Consider the following 20,840-nt stretch of genomic DNA (forward strand, 5'->3'; position numbering starts at 1 on the left):
TTCCTCGCTATATATATATACATATATATATATATATATATATATATATATATATATATATATATATATATATATATATTCGCAGCACTAGAATCTCCAGACAACTAGCACGAAATATTTATAGTCACAATTCAGCGCTGCACTGTCTGTATGCAGTCATCGAAGATGCCTGAGTTGCAGGATATCGAATGATTTCGAGAAGGTAAATATCGCCCCAGAAGCGGTGCAACGAAAAATGATAGACTTGAGGTCATGCGACGCGAAGACATCGTTGTGGATTAGAGGATAAAACACGAGTCCATGATACATCCGCTGATGAGAATAAAAAAAAGATGTGGCCAGTCACGTAAGGTGTGGTTATCCGGGGGTGCATTATTCACAGCCGGAGAACGTATTTCGTGGAAAATAAAATCCAGTAAATGGCTGTATATGATTAGACATGGTCATAAGATGAGCACGTACAGTTGCAGTCATAAGGTCGGTGCGGCTAATGCACAACCAGAGTAATTCGAAATCACTGTGTGAAGCTTTCGTCCAGCATTGGACATAAGATAGGCCGCTATAGAGAAGTAGCTGTCCTCCCAATGAGTTATTGAGGCAATAAAGTGACCTGACGTGAACAGTGACTAGGTCACTTCGATGTTCGTAGTTATAGGAGTGCATTTGGAGTGCATACATAGCGCTTGATTCCCCTTTGCACATCCATTACAGGTGGTGGGCCGAGAATGGGCACATTCCTATATTGCACACGTACTGCCGAAGGTGTCTGTTCATGAACAAACCCAGTGGCACATATCCAGTGACTTAAGCTGTCTACTAGGCAAGACTGTAGCAAGCAGCAAGTTGTCTATTCGGGACCGGCTTGGGCACGTTACAGAAATAAAAAAAGAATAATAACTTGTAGCAATCAGGAATTTCTCCTCCAAAAATATAATTTTTACCGTGACCAACAACTGCTCCATGAAATCAATTTTACGAAATGTAAAGGAATACATTTACGTTACTCTGCTATCAATCTTTATAAAGAATGCTCAAGCATAGTAAATTCAGCGAGCTTGTTTGGGGCTTTGAGTGTGTCCTCTGTAGCCCTCAGGAGTTGCCTTCTCTAACAAAAACTTTTCAAAACGTTTGTCGGCAACCTTCCCTAGCTCTTGCTTGAGGACGCCGGCAGCGACAATAAATACTGCCTCGTGTGCGCGCTAAGACAAAAACCAATGTTGCAAGGTACGAATATCTTTCGTACATGATTGTCCTTGCTCCATGCTCCAAAACTGGCGTCCGAGTCCTCTGTAAAGTAGAGCACTACATTATTCCTAGTGTTAGAAAAGGGGTGATCGCCATGGGGCCAAAGAGGAGTCGAAAAAGCTTGCGTAAGTAATTTCCTGGCATCATCGTCGTAAGTGGTCATCACTATCGAGTATTTAGAAAGGCCGGTGCAAATCGTCGGCGAACATCTGATGCAGCTTCATAATGAGGAAACGAATACTGTGACGTGTGTATGCCAGACTGAACACGAATGCCCCATAGGCTGCAGCGTGCCATCGACCGTGGGCTTTCTAATTTAGTTCCCGCGAAATTCTATGCGCTTAAGCCTGCGTTGCATACAGAAGCTTGCCTCGTAATAACTGGTTACATGCAATTGGTTATTGTCAAAAGTAATTGGAGTAAGCGTTGCCGAGCAAAAATTTCAAGTTAATGTGGGTAATTAATAACGTGTAATGTGCTACGTAGAAGGCTCATTCGGGCATACACCTAATAGCAAAGGCAGCCTGCTTGCAAAGACAGCAGGCCGCACATGCCCAATGGCCCAAGCTACTTGACAACATTAGTCACTGTGTTTGTCCAATTGTCTGTGTGGCATTATTCAACCGTTCAAAGTGACCAAAGTAGCAAACGAAAACTATTTAATATACACTGATATATCCAAAAACGTCGCGATGAGCTGAAACTACAGTCCAAGGGGTCTCGCCACTCATTGAGTCGCGCGCCGACTGGCCCCGAGGGCGCACAACGCTGCGAGACGTTCAGCATCCCGCACGTGTCTGTCCCACAGCCGCTGAAAACGAGCTCCTGGATGACTGCGGTATAGGACACCAGGTCGGCCAGCACGTAGCGAGAGTGATTCGTCGGGAACAGCTCCACGACGTGGATCTGGCGCTGCGCGTAGCACGGCGCCTCAGCGCATCAACGCCTGAACAACGGGCACGTCGGTCCAGTGCTCGAGGAAGACGAGCGTGCGCATGATTTCGCAGCTGTCGAGCAGCTCACACGGCTTGTTCACGCCCACGCTCGAAAAGCGCACGCTCAGGTTCTCCAGCGGGTCGAGTGTGGTCAATGTGCAGCGGAGCGCGTCCATCGGGTCTCTGGTCGGATAGTCCAACATGCGGCAGCAGGGCCTGGCGTGCCTCAGGTGTTTGCTAAGCTCCACCCCGTCCCGTAACTGGAACTGCTTTGGCGACATCCGGGACACGAGCAGCTGCAGGAACTCGGTGGAGCGGTGCTGCATCAGCGGACAATGAACCAGAATGAACGACTGCCTGCGCCGCATGTTGAAGGTCAAAGGAACCACGCGTCCGCGCAGGCAAGCCAGGCCCAGCCGTCCTTCGCGTAGCTTGATGATGATGACCCACAGGAAGTTGTTGCATGCGGACAGCTCCGCAAGGTGGAGGCATCCATCGGCTGCGCTGGCCGGGCATGGCTTGTCGAGGTCCTCCTGCTGATGGCCTGAGATGCTGCGCACGCAGAGAACGTTGGGGAAGAGCTGGTTGACCACCCGGCAGACGACGGGCGAGCTGCCGACCAGGCACGCAGCGGACTCTCCTAGGCGGCCACTCCGTGGTCCCTTCTTGCAAACCTGTGGACAAACAGCTGTCGTGCTTGTACTCCACTCTGCTGTTGACATAGCAAATCGCTAATGCGAGGTTTCTACCTCTTTGAAAAGTAAGCATCGCCAAGTAGCGTTACAAAACTAGCCTAATATTCATCTCATATTTACAGAAAGTTAACGTGCGTGAAGTTTGCTGAAAAATGCCTTGCCTTTCTGAAACTGACGGTAGCCATCGGGGTGTTCGTGACATCAGGATGTGCTCTACTTAGATACCGTATTTTACGGCAGTGAGGCATTGCGGTAGGAACTACCACCACTTGCGTTCGCCAATTGAGGAGCGAGAGCCACGCCAATGCGAGTGAAATTGCGCAATCTGCCCCAGAATATGAAAGCGTTGTCTTTTCCTTCCCGGAGACACTTTCAAGTGCGAGAGAAGGCTGCGTAGCTTCCAGTTTACTGCTAGTGAATTGTGAAACCCAACTTAGAAATATCAGTAACCTTCATTTCGTTACGGAGAACGAAAATGTCCTTTCCCAAAGCAAAACTTTAGCTGCAACAGCGAATGAATACCGGCAAGTAAAGCTGCCGGCTTATGTTCTAGATATGAATGCGCTAGGTGTATTGGGGAAGCGCCACCATGTAGGTTAAGCCTTTCAATAAACGAATAGATTTAGCTGCAACAGCGAATGAATACCGGCAAGTAAAGCTGCCGGCTTATGTTCTAGATATGAATGTGCTTGGTGTATTGGGGAAGCGCCACCATGTAGGTTAAGCCATTCAATAAACGAATAGATTTAGCTGCAACAGCGAATGAATACCGGCAAGTAAAGCTGCCGGCTTATGTTCTAGATATGAATGTGCTTGGTGTATTGGGGAAGCGCCACCATGTAGGTTAAGCCTTTCAATAAACGAATAGATAGACACCAGGTCAGTGTGTAGTAGAAAGCACACACAAAAATACCACCAGGCGCGTTTCTTTGTTTACCTATGTCCTGCTGCGACATATGTTCTTCGTGTCAGCCGTGGCTGTATTCTTAGGTACTTACATCATAAATTCAAATCGAGAGGTACAAGGCTACGTTATGGCGTTTCCGGCTTAAAATGCATGTGCAACAACGGCCTAATTTATGCACAGAAATGGGAATTTGTGTCGACAGCATGCTTCAAGGCCGGCTACGGAATATCAGATAATATTTAGTTGAATATCGTTACATAGAAACGATCTTCCGACGATTTTCTCTTGTTCGCGCTTGCATTTATTCCGAGATGTCTGCCGCGTCTAGGACGGCAGCAATGCGGCTAGCATTCTAGTTCAGGTATAGTTGCGGAGAATCGAATCCGCGACCTCGTGCTGAGAACGAGAGCGCTGTATGGCCACTAAGCCACCGCGGCGTGTGAGAGCTTTTCTTTACCGCATTGAGGGACGAAGCATGCAGAGGGCGAAGCAAGCGTCTTACCCTTTCGTTGGAGCCTCGCGATCGCGTCAAGTTCTTCGGCGTCATCCACGGCGTAGCTGGGCTGCTTCTAGGTGCGGACGCAGTGCTGGACAAAATCCCTGCAGTCGAGCTCGATCTTCAGTCGCGCGGTTCGCACGAGCCCCTGCGCGATTCTGTGGGCACGCCTTGCCCGTGGCACGCTGTCTCGGGATTCCTTCGCGAGACGCGAGGTTCACTGCGCGACGGAACCGAAAACGATGAAGAACCGAATCGCCGCGAGATGAAAGCGCACTATGGAAAACGCGTGATTCTAAAAATGTCGTTTGCGAGAAAGGTAAGTGGGCAAGTTGTTATCGGCGCATAATCAGCAACAGCGCAATGGACAGGGACAGACAATGGCGCAAGATACGAAACACAAGAACCGCCTGTCTTTTTCAACCGTTTTTTTTTGTCCTGTTCTTAATTAAGAGTGATTCGAATCTTGCTTTCTTTATTTTACTTTTTATTATTATTTTTTTGGCAGGACACAACGGGGGACGCCCCGAGAAGGAAGCCTTTGTTGTTAACAAGATTGGCCAATCGTTTACGACGGTGATCATATCAAGGCCAAACTTTCAAACAAGCGCGAAATGATATTCCTAACGTTAAGCTAACACCTTCTATCTGTGTAAACGCACAATTTGACCCTTTTAAGGCATCCTCCGTACATGTGCGTTAGCGTGAACGAGCACTAAATGTTGACGCAGGCAGCTTGTGGCCAACTTTTTGAAACCACAATATAACGCGCGGTTTTCACTTTTCGGGCACTCTGCAGATGCTGTCATTGCGTGTTCACTTAAATCCCCTACTGTACCATTCCCAAATATTTGTATTTTTTATCGATATGCGAATGCAAAATATGTGTCGAATGTTGTATTAATTTTTGTGATACTTCAGAATGAAAAAAAAAACAGCGCAAGAATTGCGGCACGTGCCCGAAAAGACACATATGAAATTGAAAGGCGGTTTTTATACAATTGAGGCCTATATTCGCTCAATTGCATGACGAATTTCCCACGATAACGAATTTACCATCAGAAAGGACGCATCAATAGGTGGTCTCCGGATACACATCGCACATTCCGTTGCCGATTCTATCCAGTGGTCACCATCGTGTGCTCGCAACAGTGGGTGTTGTGGTCCCTGCCCTTAGAGACCGGCGCCTTTCATTTTGTAGTAAATTGAACGCAGGTTTGCTGTGCATGTTAACTTGTGCGTAGAGCGTACAGTTTGACTGAAAGCAAGAGGAAACTTCGCAGTACGCCAATTGCTTGGCCTCCGGGATCATGGGGCGCTGTGCTGTGGCAACAGTGGAAAGCCCCGATGTTGAGGGACATGCTCAACTGCTGCGTCCTCAGATACGCACGGCAGTGTTATAAATTTGGACAGTGCTTAATAAAATGCGAATGCTTGGCCCACGTTTTCACATCTGCATCAGATGCCGCTTCGGTAATCACGATATCCCTAGATTTCTATGAGCAATAAGGGCGCAGAGAAAGGCAGCCGACACATGAGTCAACTGCTTTCTCTCAGACGTCTCTTTACAACAGAAACTGGTTCCTTAGTTTTCTGGACGCTTTATTTCGAAATATAGCGGATTCCGATCCCCGGCTCCTAATGGCCAATAGTTGACATCAATCAATAAAGAAGAGTGTTTGGATCCCTTCGCTTCCTTTTACTGTTATGCTTACACTTATTGACGGAGCTTATAAACAGGCTAATACTAATTACGTATACTTCCGGAATGAGCCTACTATCTTATGATCATAATTAAACATAGGAAAAATATTGTGATCGCTGTCTCTAATGGTAGGTCGTACGTACGCGAATCCCAGAAGCTAAAGCTTCGTCGAACAGACATCTTCCTCCAAAATAACATCATCGATCTTCCCGGAGGAGCACATGGGCCGTAGTAGAGAGAGGGCCTGCTCTCCCGAAGCAGCATCTTCGCTCGTTCCAGGCTAAATATAACTCGGACGTACCTGCGTTGCTTCTGTTTCGCCAGCTCCGCGGCTCCGTCTACCGCTTTTTGCACATGCTTTTGCAGAAGGACGTTTATTTTACTCAATGGAGACCATTAAAAAATGATTTTCATAGGTGACGGGGAAGAGCACACGAGAAGCCTGGCACGAGCTAAGATACTGCTCCAGGATAGCAGGCCCGGTCTCTTGTATGGCCCCTATTGCTCTCCCGGGAAAATCAGTTATGTTATTTTGCAGGTAAGGCGCCGTGAGGCACGAGAGAGACATAATCTCGCGTGACTGCTTCAGCACACAGCGCCCCAGGCGTGAGAAAGTCTGCCCGATGTAACTTCAGACACAACGAACACCCAATGGGGTGTGAGTGCCCACTGCTTCCCCTGGTTCACCGCGCGGGCAGCCAGCGTGAGAGCGTAAACAAACTCGCGCATGGTCATGGCCAGCGCGATCCCTCGCGCTGACAGTCCTCCACGCCATCTCACTGCGCCACCAACATCCAAGGAGACGCACGTGGAAAATTCGTGGACGACGCATGGCATCTACACAGAGACACACGACCTCACTCCGCAATGCCGGCACGCCTAGGGACAAACGCAAACAAAACGACCACAGAAGCTTCTACTGCGTAGCACCTATATAGGCTAAGTCAGATATTCCAGGAGAAAAAGCCCCCAGATTCTCTGTTTTGCACCCACTTTTAGTCGTGCCTGCGCACAAAAGTATAGGGCTATTCCTGTAGTGACCGTTTCGTCTCGCTGAGGACAAATCCGTTTGGCCCGTTTGGAAGGTCGTTGGGGGGAAAATCGGAAATAGTGGAGTCTACCTTAACATCCAAAATTAAATTAGAAATGCGCGCAACGGTGACGTTGGGTAGGCGGAGCGTTGTGGGCACTCCCGGCTCCATCTTAGCCGTCCCAGTGCAAGGCATTGAAAAAGGAGCGGAAGCACCGCGAAGAGGTTTCGATTGCTAACAATTGCGCTCTTGCTGGACGCAATAAGGTTGCTTTTGCGGCAAAGTATTTCTGAAAGAAGCTAATTTAACTTGAAATGCGTTTCTCCACTTCGATAAAAAGTGCCAAGGGGCCCTTCTAAAGGGATACTAAAGGCAAATAACAGGTCAACGTGAACTTTTAAAATATCATTCTAGAAACGTCACAGTTCTTGTTTAATTCGTGCCAATTAAAGGCTCAGTTGAAGAGAACAACGATTCCGTAGGGGTCTGCATACCTGCAGCTGGGTGGGTCGGTGGATGCTATGAGCGCACCTTTTTAAATGGGGCGGTGGCTTGCCCCAGCAAGTTCTCGTTCTTATTTTGGGAATGTCCTAGCTATCTTTCTTTTACATTGTCACGTACGAGTTTGTGCCGCTGTGGACACAAGGACGTTGTGAAGTGAAGAGCAGGTTGAAGTGTCTCGAAGATAGATGGTGCTGCCCTGGCTGGCTGCTGAGCTACAACCTTGTAACTGTATGCATTGTAAACACATGTATTTTCTCCCCTTAACATTTTGGTGGAGGTGCGGTGTAAACTCGCCACAAGCCTGCCATGGATCGTTGCAGCGCGCGTCACATCGGTTCTGCTTTTATGGCTACGTACTGACGCTGCCTCCGCCGCTCAGACACAAGTGGAAGGAGTGCTAACCCGGCTACGTAACCAGGTAATCTTCATCGGCACTGGGAAGGTCGACGTCGAAGACTGGATGACGTCGAATGAGCGCGTCGGTAAGCACAACAAGTGGGATGTCACACTTTTCCTGGCCAACGTGATCCTTTACTCGGGAGGAGCCGCGAAGGTATGGTTCGAGACGCATGAAGCTGACATTAGAAGCTGGGACTCCTGCAAGGAAAAGCTACACGATATTTTCGGAAGACCTGTGGGACGTCAAGCAAGAGCTAGCGTCTCGTGGCCAGAAATCAATCGAATGTACGTCGCGTATATTCAAGAGGTTCTGGCTCTCTCCTGTAAAGCGGACGCAGACATGCTGGATGCCGATAAGGTTGGGCACATCTTGAAGGGCATCGCGGACGATGTGTTCAACCTCCTGCTTTGCAGGAACTGCGCAACTGTTGAGTCCATCATTAAGGAATGCCGGAATCTTGGGCAAGCGAAGAGCAAACGCATCGTATAAGACTAGATCCTCAACCACGGTGCACATCGACCGTTACTTACAGACCGCGGCCGCTCGACCTCCTCCGCTCTTGTTCCACTGAGCACAAGCTGTCTACCACCTACCAGTCACAAATGAACGGTCTTACGGAACCTCACAACCGAACCATCACAGAGTTGCTGTCGATGCACGTCTCCAACGATCACCGCGACTGGGACGCCACGCTGGCCTACGTGACGTTCGCGCATAACTAGTCCCGACATGACACCGCAGGATATTCACCCCATTATCTTTTGTATGGTCGCGACTCCAGATTGCCGTTTGACACCATCCTCTCTTCTGTGCACGTGTTGCAATTGAGTACGCTGGTGAAGTCATCGATCGCGCTTACATGGCACGTCAAGTCACCCGATCTCGTTTATTAGCCTCGCAGCGTATGCAAAAAGAGCGTTACGACCGGTGCCATCGCGATGTTAAGTTCGCGCTAGGTGTTAGAGTGCTCCTTTGGTCACCATGTCGTCGGGTTGGCCTCTCCCAGAAGCTTTTGTCTCGCTACACACGGCCTTATGAAGTCCTACGTCAAGTTAACGACGTAAATTACGAGATTTCGCCTTGATTTCGCCGCTACAGTTTCATACATCCTCAAGTACCACGTCTGTTGACTTCGTGCACATTTTGCGGCTGAAGCCACACTTCGCTCGCAATTCTTCGCCTACCATGCGCCGAGACGGCGCTTCGCCACCCGGGGGTCCTGTTACGGAAGGATGAAGAAAAGAGGAAGAAGAAGATCGCGAGACGCTGGCTGCGGCGTGCTGTTGGTGGTCAGTCATTTAAAATACTCGGACTCATCTTGTATGTACATTGTAAATACAGTCTTTCTACGCTCCCAACATCCCCGTAACAATACGCATATATATATATATATATATATATATATATATATACACAAATATAAGATCGCAGTACTGGTAACTCCGGACAGCTAGCACGAAATATTTATAGTCGCGATTCAGTGCTGCACCATGTGTATGCGGTCATCAAAGGTGCCGGAGTTGCAGGATATCGAATGATTTCGAGAAGGCGGTAAATATCGCGAAAGAAGTGGTAGCACGAAAATTGATAGGCTTGAGGTCAATCGACACGGAGACATCGTTGTGGATTAGAGGATAAAACACGAGTCCATGATACATCCGCTCATGAGTATCAAAAGAAGATGTGGCGAGTCACGTAAGGTGTGGTTATGAAGGGGTGCATTAGCCACCGCAAGAGAGCATGTTTCGTGGGAAAGAAAACACCGTAAATGGCTGTAAATGTTTAGGAGGAGTGACGAGATGAGCGAATTTGCTGGTAAAGGTGGGTGCGGCTAATGCAGAAGCAGAGTAATTGGAAATCAATGGATGAAGCCTTCGTCCAGCATTGGACATAAGATAGGCTGCTAAAGATACAAGTAGCTGCCCTCCCAATGAGTCATTGAGGCAATGAAGTGACCTGAGGGGAACAGTGAATAGGTCACTTCGAAGTTCGTAGTTGTAGGAGTGTATTCGGAAATGCGTTAAAAAATAACTAAAAAGCTTTTTTAATGCACTGTTCAAAATAAATATGATATAGCTGCGAGACAACGCTGTCGTGAACACGTAAGCCAAGAATTACTCCCATGCATTGTGGAGAAACCTACCATAAGGTACTTAGGTTGAATATTTCTTTCGCGCGGATTTTTCATATCTCCGTCATCCTTCAGTGTACCATGCGGTGCTGTCATACAGTCAGGTTACGCCATATTCTGGAATTTGCTTTTGCTTACGTCACATTTGCTTACAGGGTGAATACACCTAGATTGATTGGCTCAAAACGCAAGCGTGGATGAACAGGACAATATGTCAGAATTCCAGATTGTGGAATCATAACCCCAGGTAGCGCAATGTGAACACTGCACTAACTACTCGCCTAATTTCTTTTTATGCGTATTGGAAAAATAAATATTTTGAGAATAATAAAGGAAGCAAATCGTATGTAATGGATGTGAAATATTCGCAGTCGCCTTCGGCAATAATTAAATGAAGCCAGTATAGCCTCCAGTGTTCCAAGTTAGATGCAAGTACTGATATGGTTTTGTGTCTACCGTCTGTGATCGCATTTATTTGGTTATCCGCCCTGTCGGAGTGAAAAACACACTTCCTTCATGGCGGAGAGTTGCGGAAGAGTTAGAAACAATTGTGGCCGAAGCCATGATAGGTTTATCGTGTAGTCTGCTGCACATCCCATTGCCATTCGTAAATCACGAAACCTTGGATGCCATCAGCAGTGGCAATCTTACTGCCAGCTGCCATGCCTAATGATACGCTAGATTGTATCATATTGTAAACACTGTACCCCGATTGAAACTCCGCAGCAACTCCCACTATCCCTAGTATTCTGGCTGCAACTTTGTGACAATGGTTATCCATGAAGGGATCCTGCTCGACGTGGAGGTGTCAGTTCCGGATGGTTCGATATAATTTTATTATATTTGACGGTAAATACCGCTTGGTTAACCTTGTCACATCCATTACAACGCATTGGCCAAGAATGGGCGCGTTCCGATATTGCACACGTACTGCCGAAGGTGTCTGTTCAGGAACACACCCAGTGGCACATACCCAGGGAGTCAAGTGTTGTACTAGGCGAGACAGCAGCCAGCAGGAAGAGTTCTATTTGGGCGCGGCTTGAACACGTCACAGAAAAATAATAATAAGCGATAGCAATCACGAATTTCTCCATCCAAAATGAAATTTGGTACAGGGATCAATTACTGCTCCATTAAAGTAATCGAGTAATTACTGAAACCTAATCGATCACATTTACGTTACTCTCCTGTCAGTCTTTATATAAATTGGTCAACCATAGTAAATTCAGCGAGCTAGTATTGCGCTTTGAGTGTGTCCTCTGTAGCCCTCACGAGTTTTGCCTTCTCTAACAACTGCTTTTCGAAATTTTAGTGGGCAACCTTCCCTAGCTCTTACTTGAGGACGCCGGCAGCGACAATAAATGATCATTATGCAAAAAAGAGGTGAGGCGTGCAGACATGACACATGAATAGAGAAATGGACAACACGAAGGGCCGACTATCAACTGAAGGGAGCACTGAAGCGAAAAAAGCAAGAAGACACAAAACTTATCTGCGCAAGCTCAGGAATGGTATCACCACGTGTCAGTCCGGTACATGTGCCGGTCTACGTGAGAGATAACTGCTAAGGCTGTTGATCTCTTCCTTATGTAATGTAATCGAAGGCTGACTCACGCACGCACTTCCACCATTATAGATATGCCATGCCTCTACCATGAGACGCGTATCTTCATCCTTATGCCTGTACAATATCGCGCATTCATCTAACTCGGGCATGCAGTTACAAACTTGGCAATGTAGGGAAAGATTAGAAGGCGACCCACCGGTTAACGACCTTTTATGTTCCATTAGCATCTGATTGATAAACCGTCCCGTTTGCCCTACGTAGAACTGGCCACAGCTAAGGGGAATTTTATAAACCACACCCATACGACTGTCAGTAAAACTAGGGCGCGATCGGAGATATTTTGTTCGATACGCGTTCTGTTCGGTTGGTGAAACGTCACTAAGTGGCAGTATGCAAAATTTGTGGCAACGGGGCGGAGAGAGCAACCAATCAGGAAGCGGTGACCTCCCCGGAAGTTTACTTCCGTCGTTTGTCGTCTGCTTGCAGACAGTTTACTACAAAACGATAGGTTTTTCGTCTTCCGAATGAATGGAATCTTTATCTAAAAAAATATTTTTTCTTCTCAAGCCCAAACACGTTTTCAAATAGTAGTACGTGTGACTACTGCAATTTATAACTATTAGTTTGTTTGCGTCGGCCCTAGGTGGCGTCGCGCACAGCGAGAAGAAAAAAGCAAAAGAAACGACGGGAAGAGTGGCGCACTTTTCAGGAATCAGTGACAACATTCCAGTGGCTCGCTGGCACCGATGATGGGGTCGATTTCGCTGTACAACCAACGAATTCTTTGTTTCGAGAAACAAAAACGACGCCGGAATTCACATTCTGCCATTTCTTCTAACGCGTTTCGCACCGCCACCCGCTCTCCTCCTTCCTCTATAAACGCCAGCGCAACAACCTAAGTTCCCAACGGAAGCGCCATTTTCTCGAATTAAACTATGGATTGGATCCAAACTTCCCATGCCGAAGCCATCGGTTGGATCCAATCCACCAGACGCGCCATGCGAAGCCGTACGATCGCTCCAAACTTCCCAGCTCCCGTCGGGTTCGGCGCCTAGAAGAGGAAATGCTGGGTGGGAGGATGATTGACAGGAGCGTGTCGTCATTTTGACGTCACCAAAAACGTGGCCGCGCCCCCGGCTGGCGACGTCAGCGCGGAGTGGGCCAATCGCGCGCGCCGGTAACCGAACGAACGCGCCGAACAACCATCTCCGATCGAACCCCTCTTGTTCTTATTGTGCTTCACTAAACAAATATCTGTTCTTTTTTTGCCTTTTACCTGCTCCTTTTTCCTCTGTACGGCAGCGCATATCTTACCTAGCCTATTGGGAACAGTGAAAGCAACAGTAACATCATATCTACTTGCAACTTTTTTAAGCCTGTGCGACACTGACGAATGTACGGAATAGACATGCACTACTTTTTTTTGCTATTACTGCTTTCTGCAATCACGTCCGTCCCCCTCGAAACCGACTTCTTTAGGCGCTAAGCCACAGTGGCCACTGCTACACTAGGATAACCTGCTTCTAATAGGCGCCGGACCTGCGAATTAAAACTGGCTCTCATTTTGTGCATGCAGGATCTGGTGAAAGAAGACTTAAGGCACGACATGGCAATTCCGTTTCTTACTACTTTGCAATGCTTGGATTGAAAGTTTAGCAACGGCTTCGAAGCACCCCTCACCTCTTTTTTGCATAATTAATCCTTACCAACTAGTTCAGCTTTCTGTCGTTCTAATAAATGGTGTCTGCAGACGCGCTCTTAATATACATCAACGAGTGCTGGCAACACGGTAAAGTACCACCGGAATGGAAACATGCCGAGGTAACCATGATACCTAAACCCAACAAGCCCATCAGCGTGCAGAACCTTCGACCTATATCCCTAACCTCGTGTGCTGGAAAACTCTACGAGCAGATGGTGCACAACCAAATGATCGACTATCTCGAAAACAACGAACATGTCCGAAACACTATGTTCGGATTTAGAGCTCACCTGTCTGCGCAAGACGTGTTGCTGCAAATCAAGGAAAAAGTGATCGACAAGCTGGACACGCAAAGCAAAAGAGCCATCCTCGCACTTGACGTGAAAGGGGCTTTCGACAACGTGACACACGAAGCCATACTGCTGCACCTCAACGTATATAACTGCGGCGAAAAAGTATATAATTACATCAAAGCTTTTCTGAAAGAACGGACAGCCACAGTGGGGATAGGCAACTTACGCTCTGAGAAATTCGACATACCGCGAAAGGGAACGCCACAAGGCTCCGTCATTTCGCAGATGCTATTTGATCTGGCGATGAGCTGACTACCCAAGGAACTGAAGCAAATAGAAAGGATTGGTCCCGCAATATATGCTGACGACCTCACCATCTGCACTACGGGAGGGTCGACAGGTAAACAGCAAGACGCTCTGCAAGAAGCGGTTGACACTACGGAAAAGTACCTGGAAGCATGTGGACTGACGTGCGCACCTGAAAAATCGGAGCTCTTGGTGCTAAGAAAGCGCACAAGAGGCCGACAACCGCAGCAGATACCAGACCCGGTAGTAAAGGTGGGAGGCATCATGATTCCGCAGGTTACGACGCTCCGCATCCTCGGACTCCTGATTCAAAAGGACAGGTCCGGGGGAGCAGAGTTGGAAAAAATTCAGAGAACCGTGCAACAAATAACCCACCTTATCAAAACAGTGACGAGCAAAGGCCACGGACTCAAGGAAGAAAACTGCACGAAAATGATACAATCGCTGCTCACGAGCATCGTCTTGTACGGGAACCCATACGTTGACATGAAGAACAGTCAACGAGACCAAGGAAACGCCCTCATTAGAAAATCACACAAAATCGCCTTGGGCCTGTCCCCCTCCACGTCCACAGCGAGATTACTCAAAATGGGAGTCCACAACACGTGGGAAGAGCTCGTGGAAGCGCACAACGTCAACCAACTGGAGAGACTAAAGCTGACAAAGACGGGAAGAGCCCTGCTGCAAGATCTGGGCTACCAAGTCAAGGATGAAAGGCACCTACCTCAGCGTATCCCACACGAGATCAGAGACAAGCTACACATGAGTACCATTCCCGGAAACATGCATCCCGAGTACGACAAGGAAAGGAGACAGGCGAGAATACAGGCGCTCAAGCGCATACTCGAACGCACCAACAGCAAAGAAGGAAACGTTAGATATACGGATGCAGCTGCGTACAGTACCAACGACCGATTCGCAATCAGCGTGGTAGGCGAGAAGGGCGAATAACTTACAGCCACATCCATACGTGCCGAGGACGCGAGCACAGCGGAAGAGGTGGGCATAGCCCTGGCCATCGCAACGTGCAAGAAGGCCATGGTTACCGTGGTGACGGACTCGAAAGAAGCATGCAGAAGGTATATGAATGGAAGGATTGGAAAGGCAGCACTTCAGGTCTTGAACAACACCAAGAAAGAAGCACCACAAATTCTCTGGACACCGGGACACGAGTCTCTCACGGGGAACCAGCCGGCGCACGCCGAGCCATCTGCGACGCGCAGAGAACACGTACCAACGACTGTGACGAGGATGATGAACGGATATCCAAGAAGTAATCGGATATCTTGGCGCACTACAGGAAGCAGAGGCGTCGCTACCCGCCCGCGCATAAGTCGATGAGTAGGGACCGAGCAGTAACCTGGAGAAGACTACAGGCTGGAACCTACCCACACGGAACACTGCTGCACGCCATGTACCCCGGCATCTACGGGCGAGACTGCAAGTTCTGCCCGCCGGACACGCCCAACACCTTGCGCCATATGGTGCTTGGATGCAGGAATAATCGAGAAGCACCACCATCATCATCACCACCAGGCGATAACATGCAGAAAGAGGCGGATTCAGAAGAAGAATTGGAAGACCAGTGGGAGGCTCTGCTGGTGACGCAAGAGCCTGACAGCCAGCTGCGGTTGGTGAACAGGGCTCGAGCGGCGGCAGCGAGCCACGGCTACCTGGACTGAGGAGGCCACCCACCTTTGGACTCAAGAAGCCTGGTCTCACAAAAAAGTTTATTTCTCTCTCTTACGTAGCGCGCTGAGACAATGACCAATGTTGTACCATACGAATATCTTCCGCACATGATTGTTGTTACTCCATGCTCCAAAACTGGCGTCAGAGTCCTCTGTGAAGCAGAGCACTACATTGTTGCTGGTGATAGAAAAGGAGTGATCCGCATGGGGCCAAAGAAGAGTCGAAAAAGCTTCCCTAGGCAATTTCCTGGCATCATCGTCCTAAGTGGTCATCGCTATTGAGCATGTATAAATACCGGTGCAAATCGTCGGCGAACATCTTGCGCAGCTTCATGATAGGAAACAAATACTGATCGCGTGGGTCTGCCAGTCTAGAACACGAATGCCCGGGAGGCTACTGCGTACCCCCGACCTTAGGCTTTCTAATGTAGTTCCCGCAAAATTTTATGCGCTTAAACATGCGTCGCCAATAGAAATTTGCCTCGTAATAAATGGTAGAATGTAATTGGTTACTGTAAAAATTATTTGAAGTAGAGTAAGGGTTGCCGAGTAAAAAATTCAACTGAACGCAGGTAAATAATAACCTGTAATGTGTTAGGTGCAATCTCATTCGGGTATATACCCAGTGGCACAGGTAGTCTGCTTGCAAAGTCTTCAGCCAGCCCATACCTAATGGGCGAAGGCAGTAGACAACTTGAGTCACTGTGCACCATTGTTTATTGTGTGGCAGAATTCAACCATGCAAAGGGGCCAAAGTAACGAATGAGAGCGCTTTAATATATATATACACTGAAATTTACGCGAACCTCGCGCTGAGCTGAAAAAACAGCCGAATGCGCCTCGCCACCGACCCATTGGCTCAACACGATTGAGAAGACTCCGAAGTTCACCTCGGTCACTTCATATTTGCAGTTTTCCACTGTGCCAAGCGTCGCCCACCTATCGGCGACGAGGACGAGCAACAGCGTCCCGTACGTGCCTGTCGCACAGCCGCTCAATACGAGCTCCTCGATGGCTGCTGTGCAGGACGCCATATCGGCCAGCAGTGGACAGTCGGGAACATATCGGCGACGCGGATCTGGCGTTGCCGCGTAGCACCGCGCATTATCGCCTGAGCCACGGGCACGTCGATCCAGATCTCTGGGTAAACGAGCGTGCGAATGGCGTCGCACCAGTCCAACACGTAGCACAGCCTGCTCACGCCCGCGCTCGAGAAGTGCATGCTCACGATCTCCAGCTCGTCGAGCGTGGTCGCTGTGGAGCGGAGCGCGTCCATCAGGTCCCTGCTCGGGTAGTCCAACAGGTGCTAGTGGAGCCTGGCGTGGATAAGGTTGTCGGTTAACTGGAACTGCTTTGGTGACATCCGTGATTCGCGCAGCTCCAAGAACTCGATGGACCGGTGCTCCATGAGCGGACAATGAACCAGAATGAACGGGCACCGGCGCTGCTTGTTTGAATCCAGAGCAACCACGCGTCCCCGCAAGGAACCCAGGGCCAGCCGTGTTTCGCGTAGCTCGATAATAACCCACAGGAAGTTGTTGCATGGGGACAGCTCCGCAAGGTGCAAGCACACGTCGGTTCCGCTGGCCGTGCATGACTTGTCGAGGTCCTCCTGGTGATGGCTGAAGATGCTCCGCACGCAGCAAGGTTGGAGATGAGCTTGTTCACCGACCGGCACACGCTGGGACAGCTGTTGACCAGGCACGCAGCAGACTCTCGTAGGCGGCCAATCCGTGGCCCTTTCTTGCAGACCTGCGGTCAAACACCTGTCGTGCTCGTACTCCATTCTATGTTCACGTAGCACATTGCTGCGGCTTGGTTAGTGCATATTTTAACATTAAGCATCGCCAAGTAACAATACAAAACTAGCCTAACATTAATCTCATATTTACAGAAAGCGTGTGTACTGTTTGTTGAAAAATGACTTGCCACTACTGAAACTGATGGCAGCCGGCGGGCTACTCGTGAGGTGACGATGTGCAGCATCTCTGCTTAGATACTGCATATTATGGTAGCGAGGCATTGCGATGAAACCACCACTGGCGTTACCCAAATGAGGTGCGGGAAGCACGCGGATGCGACTGAAACCGTGCAGTGTGTCCTAGAATGTCAAAGCTTTGTCTACTCCGTCTCTTCGGCAGTTTGAAGTGTCAGAGAACGCCTCGACGCCTCCACTGCACTGGTGTATGTGACGTTAAAAAGAGAAAAGAAGATCACCACAAGCGTTATATTTCTGTCTTCTTCCATGTCCTGCTGGAACATGATACGTTCTTCGCGTCAGGCATGACTACGTTCTTAGGTGCTAACAGCGTAAATTCAAACGCGAAAAAATCGAAAGATACTAGGCTGTGTAGTCGCGTTTGCAGCTTCACATGCCTGTTTAACAGAACACTAATTCCTGGACCGCAGTGCGGACCTGGGTCGACAGCATGCTTAAAGACTGGCTATACAGCAGATATAGCAGATATTCTCTTGCTCGCACTTGCATTTATTCCGAAATGTCTTCCGCGTCTACACTCTTACACTCTTAGGCAAAGTTACACCCTTTGGCATGCCCCTTCTGCCACACAACAATAATCGTTATCTGCCTTGATGCGTTTCCTATGTTTAACGCTGCGAGCCCGGTACTTTCCAGTAACGAACGGCACGCGCGTTATCAGCATAGAACAGTTTACACCCTTTGGAGTGCCCCTTCTGATAACGCGCGTGCCGTTCGTTACTGGAAAGTTCCGGCTTCGCAGCGTTAAAGAAAGGAAACGCATCAAGGCAGATAACGATTATTGTTGTGTGGCAGAAGGGGCAAGCCAAAAGGTGTAACTTTGCCTAAGAGTGTAGGCAAAGTTACACCCTTTGGCTTGCCCCTTCTGCCACACAACAATAATCGTTATCTGCCTTGATGCGTTTCCTTTAACGCTGCGAGCCCGGTACTTTCCAGTAACGAAGGGCACGCGCGTTATCAGCATAGAACAGTTTACACCCTTTGGAGTGCCCCTTCTGATAACGCGCGTGCCATTCGTTACTGGAAAGTTCCGGCCTCGCAGCGTTAAAGAAAGGAAACGCATCAAGGCAGATAACGATTATTGTTGTGTGGCAGAAGGGGCAAGCCAAGGGGTGTAACTTTGCCTAAGAGTGTAGGACAGTAGTAATGGAGCTAGCATTATAGTACGGGTGTACCTCGAGGGAGAATCGAATCCCCGACCTCGCGCTAAGAAGGAGAGCGCGATACAGCCACTAAGCCACCACGGCGTGTGAGAAAGCTTTTCGTAAACCGCACTGAGTGACGAAGCAGAGAGCGAAGTAAAGGTCTTACGCTTTCGTTGGAGCTTTCCCGACGCGCCAGTTCCTTCGGCTTCATCCACCGCGTAGCTGAGCCGCATCTAGGTGTAGATGCAGTGCTGGACGAAATCCCTGGAACGGAGCTGGATCTTGGGTCGCGTGGTTCGCACGAGCATCTGCGCGATTCTGTGGGCACGCCTTGCCCGTGGCCCGCCCTCTCGCGATTCCTTCGCGAGAGGCGAGGTTGTCTGCGCGACGGAACCGAAAACGATGAAGAACCGAACTGCCGCGAAGTGAAAGGCGCGCGCTAGAAAACGCGCGGTCTTAAAATTTCATTTGCGAGAACAATAAGTGGGCAAGTAGTGATCGGTGCATTTATTTCATCATTTATCATTAGTACAGGGCGAAGTCACGGAGTGACAACAACGGTCATGGGGACCGCCTAATAGTAGCTTAAGAATATAGTAAATATTACATTATGGGGCAACATAGCCGTGGCAGGCATCATATTACACAAAGTTAATGAAGCACATAGTCAAATACAAGAAGGGTGCTTACAATAACTGAAGTTCAAGTCAAACACAAGCAAATGAAATAGATACTGCGCATCCGTAAACGAAAATGTAGTAATTGACGCATTAAGTGAGCATAGGAATGACCTATGAAAGAACGCGAGGTTGTTGTATCAGATAATTCGAAAGAGAAATATGCTTTCAATGTGCTAAGCACTATGAATAAGGACGGAGAAAGGCCGAAAATGCGGGACACAAGAGCGGGGCGTCTTTTTCCGTGCCTGCTTTTTTTTTTCTATTCCCAGGACTCAACACGGGACGCCAATGGAAGGACGGCTGTGTGGGTAACGAGACTGGCCCGCTAGTTTACAATAGTGATCATATAAAGGTCTAACCTCCAAACAAGCGCGAATTGATCGTTCTGCATTGTATTTGTAGAAATACCTGATTAGGCCATTTTAGGGCAGTCACCGTACATGTGCGGAAGCGTAAATGATTACCGAATGATGACGCAGGTAAAGTGTGGTCCACTTTTAAACAGCACAATATAACGCACGATTTTCCCTTTTCGGGCACTCAGTAGATGGTGTCTTCGTGGCTGCATTTAAATCATCCGTGTCGTTAGTGCAGAATATTTTTTTAGCCAAAAGATGAATGCAGAATAAGTGTTGGATGTTGTTTCAATTTTATTTGTAGTTATAGTTCAGAGTGGAAAAATGAGCGCAAAAATCACGACACGTACACAAAAAGAAACTGCTGAAAGAAAAAGTTCTTGTTTTTTTCCACCATGACTTCGGGCCTATATTCGCGCAAGTGCATAAACGATTTCCCACAATTGCAAATTTCCCATCAGAAAACGCGCATCAATAGATGGTGTCCAGATACACATCACACATTCCGTCGCCGATTCTATCCCGTGGCCGCCATCGTGTGTAACAGCGGGTGTCGAGGTCTCTGCCCTCGGCGACGGGTGCCTTTTACAATGTACTAAACTGAACGCGGGTTTACTATGCATTTTAGCTTGTCGTATACAGCGTACAGCTAGAATGAAAACAAGAGGTAACTTCGCAGTATGACAATTGCTCGGCCTGTGCGACGAAGGGGCGCTGTGCTGTAGCGACGTCGGGAAGCCGCGATGTTAAGGGACATGCTCAACTGCTGCGTCCTCAGGTATGTTTAGCAGTGTTATAAAGTTGGACAGCGCTAAATAAAATGCCAGTGCTTGGCGCCCTTTGCTCACATGCATGAGGATGCCGCTTCGGTGATCACGAAATTGCTAGAATTCTATAAGCAATAACAGCGCAGAGGAAAGTAGCAGACACATGAGAACTTAAAGGCGAAATTGTAAGATGCATAAAGTAGAACACACAAGGTACCATGAACAATGGAAGATTATGACGACTGCGCCGCATGTATTATTGCATTAGCCGCGCGCATGCCTTAA

The 20,840-nt window shown here is 48.5% G+C and overlaps 2 protein-coding genes across 2 annotated transcripts; both read right to left on the reverse strand.

The window, feature by feature from the left end:
* Positions 1–1,902: 1,902 nt before the first annotated feature.
* LOC142568517 (uncharacterized) lies at positions 1,903–4,398 on the reverse strand. Its single transcript, XM_075678429.1, has 2 exons — positions 4,285–4,398; positions 1,903–2,854 (listed from the first exon to the last, which is right to left on the reverse strand). The coding sequence occupies exons 1-2, from the start codon at positions 4,327–4,329 to the stop codon at positions 2,177–2,179; spliced, it is 723 nt and encodes a 240-aa protein (XP_075534544.1). The 5' UTR covers positions 4,330–4,398; the 3' UTR covers positions 1,903–2,176.
* Positions 4,399–16,342: 11,944 nt separating this feature from the next.
* On the reverse strand, positions 16,343–19,048 carry LOC142568518 (uncharacterized). Its single transcript, XM_075678430.1, has 2 exons — positions 18,919–19,048; positions 16,343–17,360 (listed from the first exon to the last, which is right to left on the reverse strand). Exons 1-2 carry the CDS (start codon positions 18,983–18,985, stop codon positions 16,915–16,917), a joined length of 513 nt encoding a protein of 170 aa, XP_075534545.1. The 5' UTR covers positions 18,986–19,048; the 3' UTR covers positions 16,343–16,914.
* Positions 19,049–20,840: the final 1,792 nt, after the last annotated feature.

This window comes from Dermacentor variabilis, unplaced genomic scaffold (assembly GCF_050947875.1).
Source record: "Dermacentor variabilis isolate Ectoservices unplaced genomic scaffold, ASM5094787v1 scaffold_20, whole genome shotgun sequence".
Lineage (NCBI taxonomy): Eukaryota > Metazoa > Arthropoda > Arachnida > Ixodida > Ixodidae > Dermacentor > Dermacentor variabilis.

Coding starts and splice junctions, on each gene's coding strand:
- LOC142568518 (XM_075678430.1), bottom strand. CDS start 18,985: ATGCGGCTCAGCTACGCGGTGGATGAAGCCGAAGGAACTGGCGCGTCG. Junction 17,361..18,918: donor GGGAAAGCTCCAACGAAAGC/GTAAGACCTTTA, acceptor GTTTGACCGCAG/GTCTGCAAGAAAGGGCCACG.
- LOC142568517 (XM_075678429.1), bottom strand. CDS start 4,329: ATGACGCCGAAGAACTTGACGCGATCGCGAGGCTCCAACGAAAGG. Junction 2,855..4,284: donor CGCGAGGCTCCAACGAAAGG/GTAAGACGCTTG, acceptor GTTTGTCCACAG/GTTTGCAAGAAGGGACCACG.